Here is a 16,276-nt window from a genome sequence, read left to right on the forward strand (position 1 = left end):
CTAGGTAGCCTTAGATCAATTATGTTTCTTATCTCTAGGCCTGCTGGCTGCTTTATACTTAGAATGAAGGTACCAGGTACTTCACATGGTTATTCTGGAGATTAAATGAGATAGAGTACTTACTATAGGTAAAAGCATTGAACACATATATGGCCTTTAACATAGAGCAATATACAGCTATAAATATTTAGTGTTAACTAAATTTTCTGCTAAGTTATTAGACTTCTCCTAGATTCAACTTTTTCCCAGCTTTTAACAATAAAAACAGGATGAGAATAGGAAATATAACATCTTCATAACCATAACCTGAGTAAACAGTAGTCATTATTGGTGGTTCACGGTTCTCCGGATGGCACAGTTCATGCTTTCAGCTGTTGGCATAAAACAGTGTAAATACCAGTCTAACAATCAGTGCCTTGGAAGAAAAATCTTGGCAATCCACTTCTGAAATATCAGCTCCTGAAAATCCAATTCTACTCTTACATATAAGAGGGGATCACCAGGAGCCAGAATGGACTTGAAGGGCATAGGAATGTGCACAGTCTATTTGCACACTGTAAAATGAACAAGGACAACATGGGGACGGCCATAACTGACCAATTCACAAAGCGGACCAATTCCCCATTAACAATATCAACAACACAAAATCAATTCCCATGCAGCTCTGGACATGCTCACTAATCTGTGCCAGAAAATTTGGAGGACAGCTGCCTAGTTGATTATGTGGAAGAGATCCATTTGTTCCCATTCCCCAGAAAGGGGATCCAAGAGAATGAGGAAATTATAAAACGACATAATTAATATCACATGCAAGCAAAATATTGCTGAAGGTCATCCAAAAATGGCTAGAACAGTACATTGATAGAGAACTTCTAGAAGTTCAGCTAGATTTAGAAAAGGTCATGGCACTGGGATATCATTGCTGTTGTCAGATGGATCCTGGCTGAAAGCAGAGACTATCAGGCGAATGTCTATTTGTATTTTATTGCCTAATGGCATTTGGCTGTGTGGATCATAACAAACTACAGTTAACAATGAGAAGGGAACCCAAGAACACCTAATTATGTGCCTATGAAACTTAAACCTAGACCCAGAATTTCTTGTCTGAACAGAGCAAGGGAACACTGCATAGTTTAAAATCAGGAAAGGCGTGCATCAGGGCTATATCCTTTCTCCATACTTAGTTGATCCGTATGTTGAGCAAATCATTCAAGACACTAGACTATGAAGAAGAATGTGTCATCATGACAGGAGAAAGACTCATCAACAACCTACATTATGCAGATGACACGACCTTGTTTGCTAAAAGTGAGGAGGACTTGAAACACTTGCTACAGGAGATAACAAACTATAGCCTTCAATATGGATTGCATCTCAACACCAAGAAGACAAAAATCCTTATCACCGGACCAACAGGCAATACCACGATAGATGAAGACTGAAATTGTCAACAATTTCATATTACTTGGATCCACAATCAATACTCTTAATATTAGCAGTCAGAAGATCAAGAAATGGACAAGTCTGCTGTCAGGGACCTCTCCAAAACACTGAAAAGCAATGATGTCAGTTTGAAGATTAATGTGCACCTGATTCAGACCATGGTCTTTTCACTTGCTATGTATCTAACAATTGGACAGTGAATAAAGATAAAAGAAGAACTGACTCCATTGAGTTGTGATGTTAGAGCAGAGTACTGAATATTCTGTAGACTGTTAAAAGAACAAACAGGTATGCCTTGGGAAAGGTGAAGCTTCATCTCATATACTTCAACATGTTGCTAGGAGAAGGTATTCCCTGAAAAGGGATATCATGCTTGGAAAAGTAGAGGGTCAGTGAAAGACAGGAAAACCCTCAATGAGATAGACTGATGGCAGCAAAGGGCTCAAGTGTATCAGAGATGATGAAGATGGCACAGGATGAGATAGGGTTCAGATCTGTTATTTATAGGATCACTATGAATAGAAATTGACTAAGTGGCACACACCTGCATCTTTAACAAAAATTATTGACCTGGTGACCATTAACTATTGGAATTCCAGTCTACAGGAAGACTAAGGTCCCTTCCATCTCTAACTGGAGTTTCCTGAGCTCCCAAACCCTGATTTTTCTCAAATGGGGCATTTTCCCTTTCCATCAGTGGACTCAAGAATATCAGGGATGGTGAGGATGGCACAGGGCAGGGCATGGCTCAGATCTGTTGTTCATAGGGTTACTATGAGTTGCAGTTGACTAGACAGTACCTAACAAAAACAAAGAACCTGCAAACGCACATATCCCATCTTTAAGAATCTCAAAATGAATTCACCTTAGAAATTGGGGCATTTAGGTAGTATTCACTTATACATCTATTCTTCAGTTTAGAATGATAGCCTTCACTTTATTAAGATAGACAGTTACTATTAATTTATTCTGTTCTAGAAATCAATGGAAAAGCCCAACAGTATAAAAAAATGCTGGCATATCACAAAGCTTATTTTAATTTCAAACAAAAGCAATTTTTCACAAGAAACTATGAAACCAAAAGAATAACAAAGAAAATGTCGAAAAATCACAAGTAATTTGAAATAATGTAAATGTCAACAACAACAACAAATCAGGCTTATACTACAAATAATGAAACCAAGACACAACTATGCATTTTGTGGCAATCCTTGGAAAATTGTGTTTCTATTAGTAAACACGTTGCCGCAAATGACGGTAATACATTAAAAAAAATAAAAGTGTTGCTAAGCACGAAAGTGTGCGACAACGTGTTAAAAGCTGGGAGCAAAATGGAATTTTACTGATCATACAATAGATAATAGTTTATACATGTTTTTCTAAAGAGATTCCACACATGATACCGGTATAACATTTAGACACTATGAAAATTACCAAACCATTCAGAACAACTGTACAGACAGACCAAAGGCAAGTTTATTTAAATAAGTAATAATTTAGTCCTGCACAGTGAGTCAGGTTCTAAGTATAAAAATAGATGGTTTAGCAACCAAATATAAGCACCACACAGAAGCTGATTACACAGACACCATCATCACACCTCTGGTAAGATTAAGGCAACATAAATATCTCAAGTAATTTTATGAGACTACTTTACTCATATAATGGTCAGATGTTATCAAAACATCTCAACATAGGCAGAGCCCACAATTATTTCAGTATGAAATCTTCCCTTCAGTTTTCTTGTCAATATGTTAATGTATCTCCTTAAATATTAGATAACTAATCTGGATTGACAAACGGGCTATCAAAGCCACTATCGTGTTGGCTAGCTAGGGGAGCGGCCAATTTTCTTGAGGGCTGCTGATACACTGAAGACGGTATTGCACTGCTAGGTTTTTCAAAATCTGACTTTGATTGATGAGGTGGGTGTCCCAGGGTCATACTGATTTTCCCAGGCTGGCAACATGTGGTTTCTTCTGGAGGATGAACACTCTGACAGTTCACTGATTTAAAAATCATATGATTTTTCTCTGTATCTGAAAGGCAATTAGCTGCTATAAATGGTCTCATTCTAACAGATTCAGTCAGTGTATCCAGAGTTCCTGATGGTCCATTTTTACCTAAGAATGACACCTCATGACTGTTGCAGGGCAAAGGCAAAGTCGCACTATTGGAATTCCAGTCTACAGAAAGACTAAGGCCCTCTCCATCTTTAACTGGAGTTTCCTGAGCACCCAAACCCTGACTTTTCTCAGATGGGGCATTTTCCCTTTCCATCAGTGGACTGCATTTAATTCCTTTTAAGCCAGGTCTTTCACTGGTTGTTAATGTAGATCCTGATTCAGAGAGGCCTGGGGTACATCTAGGTGAGGGTTTATTTCTCAAAGCTCCAAGAAAGGGCTGTGTAGCCGAAGGCAAAAGTGATTCAGAACAGGGATCACTGAGTAGATCTTTCCTCTTGGGCAAAGCCAAGCCTCTTTCACCTTCACAAGGAACAAATTCAGGACCAACATTCACTGGCAAATGGTCTCGATTACTGCAGCTGTAATCCCCAACCTGGAAGTCTGAATGTGACCCTTTGAAATCCATAAACCTTCTGTCTCCAAGTTCTGCATCCTCCAATTGCCTTTGTAAACTGCAAGCAGCTTTCTTCTTAGGAACTTGTTCAAACACTTTTCCAGGGACCATCTTCACACTGCTTGACTTGCTTTCAGCCAAGATGGGTAGATTCTGGTTAACATCATTCCTTGTTGACTTTTCAACTCCACTAAGTACTTCTGAAGTCAGAGGCAGGGCTACTATGTACAAAAAAACAGAAAATTAGGGTGGAAATTAACATTCAAAGAGAAGCAAAATGATTTGTCTTTATTACATGTACATTTTTTAATCATTCTCACAGATACAAATGTTGGATATTTTAAAATGTTCTTTTACACAAATCCATTAATACAGCCTTGCCATTTTGTCTTTGAAATCCAATATATTACATTTACAAACCTGATTTATCATTTAGTAAATATTACAGGGTTTCAAGAGCTAACATTTCCAATCCTGCTCTGATGTCAAGCATGGAATTTCTAGTTGAACCTGTATTGGCTGGAAGAATTCTGCCCATGCATTTATATAACACTATATAGTTTCTTATTAGCTGACAACACTAAACCAGATCATAGACTAAGCAGACAGAGAGATCACACAGAGTCAGAGACATCATAACTTAGAACAGTGTACCTTAGATCTTTAAGTTCATGAAAAGAGTTTGCATCTACTGGGGGACACATTATCCCACCACTTTCTCAGAATCACAGAACTCTCTTCTTGATATTGCCTTTTTATACTCAAGGTTCATAACATCATTTCAAAATTAACACAAGCTATCTTGGTTTTTCTATGAGAACATTCGTTAACATTAGATTTTTTTTATTCTTCAATGATCTCTCTGTTCAAACTTTCAGCAGTTCAAAGCCCATTGACTCACACTGTTGTTGCTATGTGCTATTGAGTTGCTTGTGACTCCTAGCAACCTCATGTACAACAGCCTTGAACCCTGCTCTATCCTGTGCCAACCTTATTGTCTCTGACACACATACCCCCATTACCCCAGTCACTGAATCAGTCCATCTCAGTGAGGGTCATTCTCTCTTGCACTGTCTCCCTCCACTCTCCCCAAAATGATGTCCCTCTCCAAGGAAAGGTCCCTCCTTGCAACATGCCCAAAGTATGTCAGTTCAGAACACTTGCCTACAAGGAACAGCCTGTTTTACCCTCTCCAGGACAAACCTGTTTGTTATCCTAGCAGTCCATGGTATATTCAATACTCTTCTCCAGCAACACAGCTCAAAGGCATCAATTCTCTTTTTATTACCCCTAGTCATTGTTCAGCTTTCTGTCACAACAAGTAATTATGGAGGTTATGGTCTGGACCTTAGTCTTCAGACTGATGTCATCGCTATTGGTTTTCTCTGTCAATTTATTGAATCCTCATCTTTAGACTTCCAACATGTTGTTATTTATTTGTGTCACTTGTTTAAAGTAGCTGGGCATGTGATGGACATGAATGAGCTTCTGAGTAAAAAGATTTACTGGATAGTTGAATTACAGTGTTGCAGAATACTGTATAGCCCATGGACTGCCAAAAGAACAAACAGGTATGTCTTGGAAAAGGTGCAGCCGGAGAGCTCCTTGCAGGCAAGGATGGCAAAATTTTGTCTCTCATGTCTGGGACATGTTGCTAGGAGAGGCTATTCCTTGGAAAAGAACATCACACTTGGAAAGGTGGAGATTCAATGAAAGGAAGACCTTCGTCGAGTGACTGCAGCAACAGGCTCAAGTGTAGCAGAGATTGTGAGGATGGCACAGTATAGGACAAGATTCAGTTATGCTGTTCATAGGATCACCCTACTTGACTCAATTGCAACCTCATAACAAGGCATGTGGGCTCCCAGTTCTGTCCTGTGGGGGCTGGCCACCTTAAGCACCTGCCCCATTCCTCGTCTCTGTTCCTGGTTCTATTGCCCAGCTCATTATTAAGGCTGGAGAAGTGAGAGGAAAATAGAGGGGGCTCACCAGTTTCCAGTGCTGTAGAATATGAACTCATCACTCTGTTAGTATTCCTTGGACCCCATACTTCTCCTAGAACATTCAACATTCACACATGGAACAGTACTGATACTGCTCCTACTTGCACCCACCATCATCAGGAGGTTTTGAACTGAGATTTTTTTTCTTCAATCCTATACTGTCTTCCAAGCTTTCTCACAGCTTCTGATCTGACAGGTACGTAATTTTTAAACTGAGTTATAGACTGTTCTTCTTTTTCTCTTTTGTTCTTCGATTTTTTTCTTGCTGTTTCTTATCATTTCTAGGGATTTGGCAAGAACAGGAGCTAAGTCTGCTTACTTGAACCAGAAACTATATTCTTTTTTGTTCACTTCTCATTTAAAACACTTTTATCGACTAACTTCTTACCTTTCCTGGTCTTTTTCATACTTAAAAGATAAAAATAACAAAAAAGGGAGCAAGACTCCTTTTAACCTACCACACTGTGTAGTTTTGCTCTGAGTTCTTTTAGAAACAGGAGTTTCCAGTAATTTTGCCATTGTAGCAAGCTTGCTAGCAGTATTCATAATCTTTTTATCAGCTCTGTGGGGAATTCCAGAATATTAAATTAATATAGTTGAAGGGGGGAAAAATTCTCTTCTTAGTCCCAGGATTTCCGTTTTACTATTAGCTCTGCCAGCATTTAGAGTAACACCACCCTTAAGAGTTAATGTTGTGATTAAGATTGAAAGGGGTGTACAAAAAGAAAAAAGAGAGGTAGAAAATGACAGTATTATGTCCTGAGACTCTAATGACATACCATTTAGACTTAAACTTACCCTTCCTGTTTTCCATTATCCTGTAAAATCTGCTGGAGGCAAATCAAGTAATATTTGCGCATCTTTCGGGCAGTTTCTTGCCGTTCTCGTAACACTTCTGCTTTCACCATTTCAGCTGCTCTTTCCTTACTCTCCTGGATATAAAGGAGCATATCACCTATAGGAGGTTACGGGAGGAGAGTGTAAAAATGTGCAAAAAATGACATATTTTTTAGAAATAGGAGAGGCAAACTTCAGAACAATATTTTTGAGGTGATAGAGACACTGGAAGTATAGCCTAAACATTATGGCTCCTTGCAATAATGAGAACGGAGTATTTTAAAGAACTGTTTAAAAAAAAAAAAAAAAAAAGAACTGTTTTGTTTTCAAAGGAGAAGCCATCTATGAGTGCTTCTGAAAAGACAGCAGCCATGAGACACAAAAGCTCGTGCATTTCAATTACACATTGTCTCTCTCCAGTTAGAAGAAGAGGATAAAGAAATATAAAGAAAAGGTGAGGCAGAAAGAAACAGCAAAAGCAGACACCAAAAGACAAAAGGGAGAAGCACCATGAGCTGAACACTCATCTTCTGCTGTTCACTTGTGCGCTGAAAAGCTATGTGTCGTCACTTACATGTATTCAGCAGCACTTTGTGAGTAGTTAACTAAATATAATTCATGGAAATATGCACAAAGTGCTAATGTAGGGCAACAGATGAAACTTGTCATTTGAAATTTAAAGAGTTTACAGATTTCAAGTTTTCCTTTTTAATTCAACCTGTTTTTATGGAGCCATTAGTTGAAGATCTACCTTCTATCAAATCCAGGGCTACATTCTACATCTAGAATTTCACGACTTCTGCTACATTAGGAATATCAATCTATAGAGCAATCTTTCCCTTAAAGTCAGGAAACTTTCTGAAAATTAGACAACTATAAGAATGCTTTGGGATTTGTCTGTGTGTTTGTTATTGTGATTTTAATGAAAGTTTACAGAAAGAATGAGTTTTCACTCAGCCATTGATACACATTTTCCTCCCTCCCTTTTTCTCTTATTCTTCCACCCACAGAATAAAGTTTTGATCAAAGTTTCAATCATCTGTTCATATGTCTGTGATGAGTTGGATTCAATTCAACAGCACCCAACAAGAACAACAATGTAAAAATATTAAGAAGCTAGTTTCTATATAGTTTTCTCTATATAAACAGGTTATTTTTGTGTGTATACCATCAAATTGGATCTGACTGATACAGGAGGAGATTACCTCTCCTTCTCCAGCAAAGCATCTGGCGGATTCAAACCTCATACCTCTGGAATTGCAGTGCAGCTTCTTGCCACTAGGCCACCAGAGCTCCAAACTCGCTCAACGTTTCTTAAGCTGAAGGAGTTGAAAAACAAATTCAAGCCACGGGTGGCAATACTTAAGGATACTTTTGGTAGAATGTTAAATGATCCAGGAAGTATCAAGAGAAGATGGAAGGAATACACAGAGTCACTGTATCAGAAGGAATTGGCTGACACAGAAGAATTTCATGAAATAACATATGAGCAAGAGCCTATGGTGATGAAGGAGGAAGTTCAAACTACTTTGAAGGAAATGGCAAAAAACCAGGCTCCAGGAGTTGACAGCATGCCAATTGACATATTTCAACACAGAGATACTGCCCTGTATGTGCTCACTAAGTTGTGCTAAGAAATCTGGAGAACAGCCAGCTGGCCCACTGAATGAAAAAGATCAATATCTGTTCCCATTCCAAAGAAAGGTGACCAAAGAGAGTGTGGAAATTATTGAACTATATCATTAATATCAAATGCAAGCAAGATTCTGCTGAAAATGATCCAAAAACATTTTGAACAATATGTCAACAGAGAACTGCCAGATGTGCAGGCTGGATTTAGAAGAGGTCACGTTACTAGGGATATTATAGTTAATGTTAGATGGATCTTGGCAGAAAGCAAAGAATACCAGAAGAATGTCTATCTGTGCTTCATTGACTATGCAAAGGCTTTTGACTGTGTGGATCACAACAAACTGTGGCTGACTCAGAAGAATGGGAATCCCAGAACACTTGATTGTGCTAATGTGAAACCTATACTTGGACCAAGAGGCAGTCGTCAGAACAGAGCAAGGAGACACTACATGGCTCAAAATCATAAGGGGGTCCGTCAGGGATGTATTCTGTCTCCATACCTTTTCAATCTGTATGCAGAACAGATCATCCGAGATGCTGGGCTGTCTGAGGAGGAATGTGGCATCAGGACTGGTGGAAGAATCATCAACAACCTGCGTTATGCAGATGCTACAACCCTGCTTGTTGAAACTGAGGAGGACCTGAAGCACTTGCTGCAGAAGGTCAAGGACTGCAGCCTCCTATATGGATTGAAGCTCAACATCAAGAAAACAAAGATTCTCACCACTGGGCCAATTGGCAGCATCAGTATGGATGGTGAAGAGACTGAGATTGTTAACAGTTTTAGTTTACTTGGCTTCACAGTCAACACTCTTGGTAACAGCAGCCAGGAAATCAAGAGATGAATTGCATTGGGAAAGTCAGCTGTGAGTGACCTCTCAAGAGTACTGAAGAACAACAATGTCAGGCTGGTACGCTTGATCCAGGCTAGTCTTCGCAATTAGGTGCTATGCATCAGAGAGTTGGACAGTGAATAGGGATGATAGAAAGAAAATTGATGCCTTTGAGCTGTGGTGCTGGAAAAGTGTGTTGAATATACCATGGACTGCTAGGAGAACAAACAGGTCTGTCCTGGAGAAAGTGAAGCCGGAATGCTCCTTGGAGTCAAGGATTCTGAAGCTTTGTCTGACATACTTTGTTTGGGCATGTTGCAAGGAGGGACTGGTCCTTGGAGAGGGACATCATGTTTGGCAGAGTGGAGGAGCAGAGCAGGAGAGGAAGACCTTCAATGAGATGGATCGATTCTGTGACTGGAGTGGTGGGAATGAGTGTGTTTGGGATGGCTAGGTTAGCAAAAGATAAAACGGCATTTAGGGCTCTTGTACATAGGGTCACTATGAGTCACAAGCGACTCAATGGCAAATAACAACAACAACAATATATAAAAAGTAGTCATTTTAGTGGTAGATATGTAGTATCTATCTCTCTATCCACTACTAAAATACACACAAGTATTTATAATTTAATCTACCTTCTAAATAATAATAAAGAGAACAATCTATAGCTTGATCCATTTCTACAGTCTTTAAAAGTTTATGGCAGCCTGGCTCCCGCTCCCAATAAGTTGATTCCAAGTTATGGTGACTTCTTATGTGCTAAAGCACAACTGTACCCCAGAGTTTTCAATGGCTAATTTTCTCTGTAGTAGATCACCAGCCCTTTCTTCAGAGGTGTTCTGGGCATACTTCAGCCTCTAAACTTTTGGTTAGTAAACTAAGAATATTAACCTTTTTGCACTACTCAAGGACACAAAAAGTTTATGACAGAAAGTGATAACTGCTAATTTAAAACTCATGTGGCACTTTCTTTGATAAATGTTATTTAAATTGAAAAATATTAAACATTTAGGTTAGTAATGTCATCTAATTAAAAAATTTATATTACAGTCAATAACAGAGACACATCTCTACCTTTAAGTTACTTCAATCTCTTGTAAGAGCAGGTAAGATCCCAGGACAAGGTAGTGTGGCAAACTCCCTGACGTACTGTTGCTGTGTGCTGTCAATTCCAACTTACAGTAATGCTAAAGGACAAAGCAGAACTGCCACTCATACAATCTCCGAGGCTACAATCTTTATGGAAGCACACTGCTACATCTTTCTCCCATAGAGTAGCTGGTGGTTTTGAACCACTTGTAACTGAGCAATTAAACCATGCCGGTAACTCTTTGAGTTTATGTAGAGCAAAACTTTAAAAACTGTGCTGATAAACTCTTGAGTTTATGCAGAGCAAAAACAAAACAAAATTTCTTAACCACCCTTAAAAATCTTCAGAATGTCTCTAGGGACTTACGCTTAATTTTTTTCACAGCTTTAAGGTACTGCCCACGAAGCTCTTCCAAGGCCCTCCCATTGCAAAGCATGCAAGCATTTTCAGCAGCCCCTTCTGACAAAGACCTAAAATCAAATAAAAAATCGCAAAAACAGAAATTATAAGTGAAAAACTAGATATGCAGCCATACATTCTAAGAGTGTAATAATAGAAATGTGTTAGAAATGTCATATACAACTTATTTAAAATATAATAAAATGGAAACAACTTAAACATTATGATTGCTTATATAAATTCATGATAAATTCACAAGATTAAGAACTTTGCTTCTACTGAAAAGCATACAATAGGAGAGTATCTAGTGACCTAAGAAAATATCTGTCTCATAATATTGTCTTCTAAACCTACAAAAAACCCAAAATTGCTACAAAATAGTTTATTTAGTCCCAATTTTTTAAATACATATGAATATTTATGTGAATGTATAAACGACATATATGTGCACATAATATAAAATTATATAACTGACATGAAACAAGGTGTTAGCAGAACATATCTTCTGAGAATAAAGCTTTAGAATTTTTTTTCCTTTTTAGAAAACTTTTTATTATATAACAGTAGAAATGATATTTCATTTTAAAAATTGGGCTATAAAGGTTTCATTCTTTTTATAATAGTAAAAGTCTACCTTGGTGGAGCTTTACCAAGTGTTCTCAGCTCTTTCAATTTATTCTTCATATCATTGTTTTCTTCTAGTAATTCTTCCACAACTTTGCTATTCTCTTCTGTAAAAAAACATTTATAAGTATAAACTTATAGTTTATTGAACAGTTTATTACTTTTCCACTGGTTTTCCTTTCCCTTAAGACCACCGCAAATGTTTATAGGAGACTGAACAATTTTGATTAATGGCCTGTGTCATTCATTCTCTGATGATCAACACTGCTGTTGGATCCCTTCCTTGTTCTTTTTTTTTTGTTGTTCAGGTCATAAAATCTGTGCTTCATTTCCATTACTTACTCTGGACTGCACACCACCCTGGAGTTGGCTTCCAATTATTTCAGAGGCATGTGTTTTCTTTTCCAGCTAGACTGAATCTCTATAGACATGAGTATTCTAATTACAGATCCCTTAATGGAACTTGGTATACAGTCAAGGTTCACTGAATCATGTTTTATCATTTCACCAAATCATCAGATAGGCATTTAAATATCAAATAAAAAGAAAATTCAGCCTAAGTATGAATTAATATGATTTCCAATTCTTTAGATTTTAACAATATGGACTATAGAGTTCATGTAATGTAGGGGGAGAAACCCCAACACACATGAATTTTAAAAGTTAAGAAAACAGAAATCAAAATCCCAGCTCGGCTTCTTCCCAGCTCGACAAGTCCAGGCACATCATTCAACCATTCTGAACCTGAGGTTTATACTTTGGGCATATTGCCAAGAGTACTAGTCTTTAGAACAGGAAGGACATCATGCTTGAAAGGGTGGAGGGACAGTGCAAGAGACTCTGGATGAGATGCACTGACATAGTAACTGGGGTAATTGGGTTAGGTGTGTCAGAGACAGTGAGATTGGCTCAAGATAGAGCTAGGTTCAGAGCTGTTGTACTTAGGATTGCTATGAGTTGCCGATGACTCAATGGCACATAACAACAATAAAATTAGTACAGTATTACCTGCACAGATTGTACTAAAGGGGGGGGGAAATGTACACTTTATATAACCTGACAGGACTCTCATTCCATAACCTAAGTATGGTGCTCTGTTCTCTATCTCAAATACATCACTTAAGTTAGAATGAACTAACCCCTCCTGGCAATTGATATAGTTTGTATATTTTTACTCTCTGAACTTTTCAATAAATGCTACCAGCAAAATCAAAGATGAAATTTCAGAGAGAAAAACAAATCAGAAAAAGCCATTGTTTTAAAAGAAATTATCTTCAAAAGGTTACTTCTTTCAAAACTATGGATTACTTCCAAGTGTGCAATATGAGATTCAAAAGTAACATTGGAAGACCAATTTTATGAACACAATGTAGGTAATGAATATTATTTCTAAATAATAATTATATCAAACCACCCTCAATTTTATTACATAACACAAATTTTCTTAGTTTTTATAACATTTTAGAATAGTACGCTTCTAAAGCTATTTGCATCTACATTGCAATTACTGTGCCCTTGTTATTTGTCATTGAGTCAGAACTAACGTATAGCTGACCCTCCAGCAGGCTTTAAGAGCCTGTAAATCACATGGGAGAAGACTGCTCATCTTTTGCCCATGGAGAAGCTGGTGGATTTGAACCACATGTCTTTGGGTTGACAATATTTCTTACCATTGAGCCTCCAGTGCTCCCTATACACATGGAAGTTTGAACAAAAAAATATTTTTTCCCCCTCAGGGTGTCTACTAAAGAGTAGTCACAAGCATAGTAGATTACACAGTAGTGACACATTTTATTACTAAGTTCTTAATGCTTTTAGGAAAAAATGTGCATTTGAGTGCATGCTAAGTCAGGTACTAGACTAAGAAGTGTTAGAGCAGGACTTGATCCTGGTTGTCAGAAGTCTACACTTCAAAGGGCAAGCCAGATGATAACGACAATGGCAATTAGTTATAATAAGCACAGAAGTTATGAAGTGTTTAATAGGAGAACCCAACCAAGTCTGGTGTGCTCAGGAAAACCTCCTGAAAAAGTAGTGTATTAGGGAAAAGATGAGGAGTTAGTTAAGCATTGAAATCAGAATAGAAAAATAGGTGTCCAGGTAAAGGGCACAGGACAAGACACTGAGACACAAGAAGCAAGCTTGAGAGAATAAAAAAGCTGGGGGAACAGTAAGTTTGGAGGGGCTGGCAGTCACGAGATCATGACTGGCTTTCTTTTTTTAGCCATATTAAATCCAGTGTTTGGATTTCATACTGAGAACCAGAGCAAGGCACTGAAATCATGATTCTAATTACTTATATACAATTGATTGGAGGGGCAAGATTGGAAGCTAAAAGACTCAAGAAGTAATTGTTATTTCCAGGCATGACAGAGTCTGAAGGTAGGAAAAAAGGAAATCTATTCGCTCTGTCTTTCTTGAATGATGCAATTATTTGAGATTGTAGACTTCAATCCTTTATTCATGGGTAATGTGTTACAAGGATGAACAAAAAGAAAACAAAATCCTTTATCCTCAGGAATTTGTTTGGAAAGGTTATCAGGTAAATAAAAATACAGAAAGTTAAAATACAGAATAGTACACAATTTGTAATAGAGTAAAGAGAAGGAGAGCCAAGTGTTAAGAGGTCACAGAGAGAAACCAACCAAACCCAAAATGAGAAACATCAAGGAGGGCTTTGAGATGAGGTGTTTTCTAAGTGGAATCTTCAGGACGAAAATGTGTCATGCAAGACAGAAGTGGGAAGGCAAAGTGTAGAACAAGGGGACAACATTATATGCAAGAACAAGAGGCAAAGAAAATATCACCAGTTCAGGGATCTTCAATGAAATATCTGAAGAAACAAGGAGTCTCACAAGCAAGAGTCTGCCTTTTATCCCCTTATTTTTTAAGGGCTACAGGTAATGGCAGAAGCTATGCCTTTTGGACTGATCACTCTGGCATCACTGTGAAGAATAGACTAGAGGGAGGTCAGACCAGACCCAAATATCTTTGCTCATGGCTTTTCCTTCTGATTAAAATGCTATTCTTCTCTTTGGGAATCAGATCTATATTTCAAGATTTCACTCTAACATAAGGAAGAGTTTCTTTCAAGTCCACACAAACATTAGTAGAATGGTACTAACAGAGTAGCACTCAATGATGTGTGTATTAATCTTCTGTCAGACTAACTTGAGGATAAGCTTCTTGTAGGAAAGGAACACAATCTTTTCCATCTTCATGACAAGTGGAATTTTGTCTGTTTTATTAAATGCTATATCTCCAGTGCCTAAAGTACCACTTCACACTTTCCAAGCCCTCAATATCTTCTCAATCAAGAGAGGACAAAAGGAATGTGAACTATTAATCACAGCTGAAAAAGGTTCTCTTTTGAGGTAAGTAATAGTCAGTTCATTAGTGAAAATAAAGTCCAAATTGGTTTACATACATTTCAAAGAAGAACTAAAACGTTACATTTGAAAACTTTCAATAGGCATCAAAGAGACTGACGCTGGTAGCAGGGCTACCTGAAATGCTAACCTCCGATTTTCTCCACCACAGCTTTATGCTTCCTTTCTAAGTGTTGAAGGTGCCTACAGCTCTTCTCCAACCTTCCTTTCAGATCTTGACATTCTTGCTTTGCCTTTTCAAGTTCTTGGAGACAATGTCCACAGCATGAATCTCTAATTTCAAGCTTTTTCTCATCTGTGAAAATTAAATGATAGCAAACTTCCGCATCATTTGGAACAACACCTAGCAAGCAAAGCAAAACAAAAGCAAAAAAGGCAAGAAGAAAAAAAAAGCCAGATGACATGACTCAAGGCCACTCTGTAACGGATGTTTGACATAGGTCTGTGTTTAAATGCTGTTTAAATTATTTACTAGCTTTGTGACTTGGCATGTGACTTAACCTTCATGAGGTCTAGTTTTAAAAAAATGTAAAGTCAAATAATACTTTAAAAACTGCTGTGGCTCTGGTGGTATAGTCTAGAGCTTATTGCATTGCTGACCCAATGCCTGTGTATCTCTGGCAGTTCAAACCCACCAGCTACTCCAGGGAAGAAACAGGGGAATCTCCTCCTGTTGTGATTCACAGTCTTTGAAACCCAATGGAGGGTCACTATGAACTGGAATCAACATATCAGCAGTTGAGTTTTAGTAGAGTTTTGAAATCTAGTATTAGACCTTAGTACTATCATACCCTACTAGTAGAACCCAGCGAGCTTCAAGAAATGGCCAATATCATGACAAGATACGTATTATGACGAAACTAGAACATCTTGTAATGCGAGCACATGAAAGTATTTAAAAGTTCAGACTTGTTATAAGGTAATAGGAGCCAGCTTAAGGAGCTCTTACTGTAGATATTTTGAGACATTTGACCACTAATTTGGTAGTAAAATATAATAGCATTGAAAAAATAGCAATTAATCTCTAACTTGGAACTGAAACCACTCCCCCTTAACTGAATAACAAACATTAAAACAAACATGCCCATGACCAATGTGCTCCTTAGAACAATCAACCATACAGACCACAGGGGCAGCAATTACCCAAAAGCAGAGATGAGAAGGCAGGAGAGGGCAGGGGAATCAGAAAGACAGAAATCAGGAACCCAGAGTGAAAATGGGGAGAGTGTTAACACATTGCAAGGATTGTAACCAAAGTCACAGAAGCACATGCACATGGATAATTGAATGGAAAAGTAAACTTGGAGTGAGCTCTGGTGGCCTAGTGGCAAGAAGCAGCACTGCAATTCCAGAGATGTGAGGTTCAAATTCACCAGCACCAGATGCTCTGCTGAAGAAGGAGGGACAATCTCCTCCTGTACCAGTCAGATCTGATTTGACGGT

At 38.1% G+C, this 16,276-nt stretch overlaps 1 protein-coding gene across 1 annotated transcript in view; it reads right to left on the reverse strand.

Moving 5' to 3' along the window:
• Positions 1 to 3,225: 3,225 nt before the first annotated feature.
• The window catches only part of CEP152 (centrosomal protein 152kDa), a 107,372-nt gene continuing 94,321 nt past the window's right edge, over positions 3,226 to 16,276 (reverse strand). The window contains exons 21-26 of the mRNA XM_006895325.1: positions 14,964 to 15,128; positions 11,455 to 11,551; positions 10,788 to 10,891; positions 6,825 to 6,981; positions 6,485 to 6,588; positions 3,226 to 4,241 (exon numbers count right to left, since the gene is read on the reverse strand). Of these exons, the coding sequence (XP_006895387.1) occupies positions 3,226 to 4,241; positions 6,485 to 6,588; positions 6,825 to 6,981; positions 10,788 to 10,891; positions 11,455 to 11,551; positions 14,964 to 15,128 (1,643 nt within the window). The remainder of the gene's footprint in view (positions 4,242 to 6,484; positions 6,589 to 6,824; positions 6,982 to 10,787; positions 10,892 to 11,454; positions 11,552 to 14,963; positions 15,129 to 16,276) is intronic.

This window comes from Elephantulus edwardii, unplaced genomic scaffold, assembly GCF_000299155.1.
Source record: "Elephantulus edwardii isolate Elephantulus edwardi_28Jun2011 unplaced genomic scaffold, EleEdw1.0 scaffold00164, whole genome shotgun sequence".
Lineage (NCBI taxonomy): Eukaryota > Metazoa > Chordata > Mammalia > Macroscelidea > Macroscelididae > Elephantulus > Elephantulus edwardii.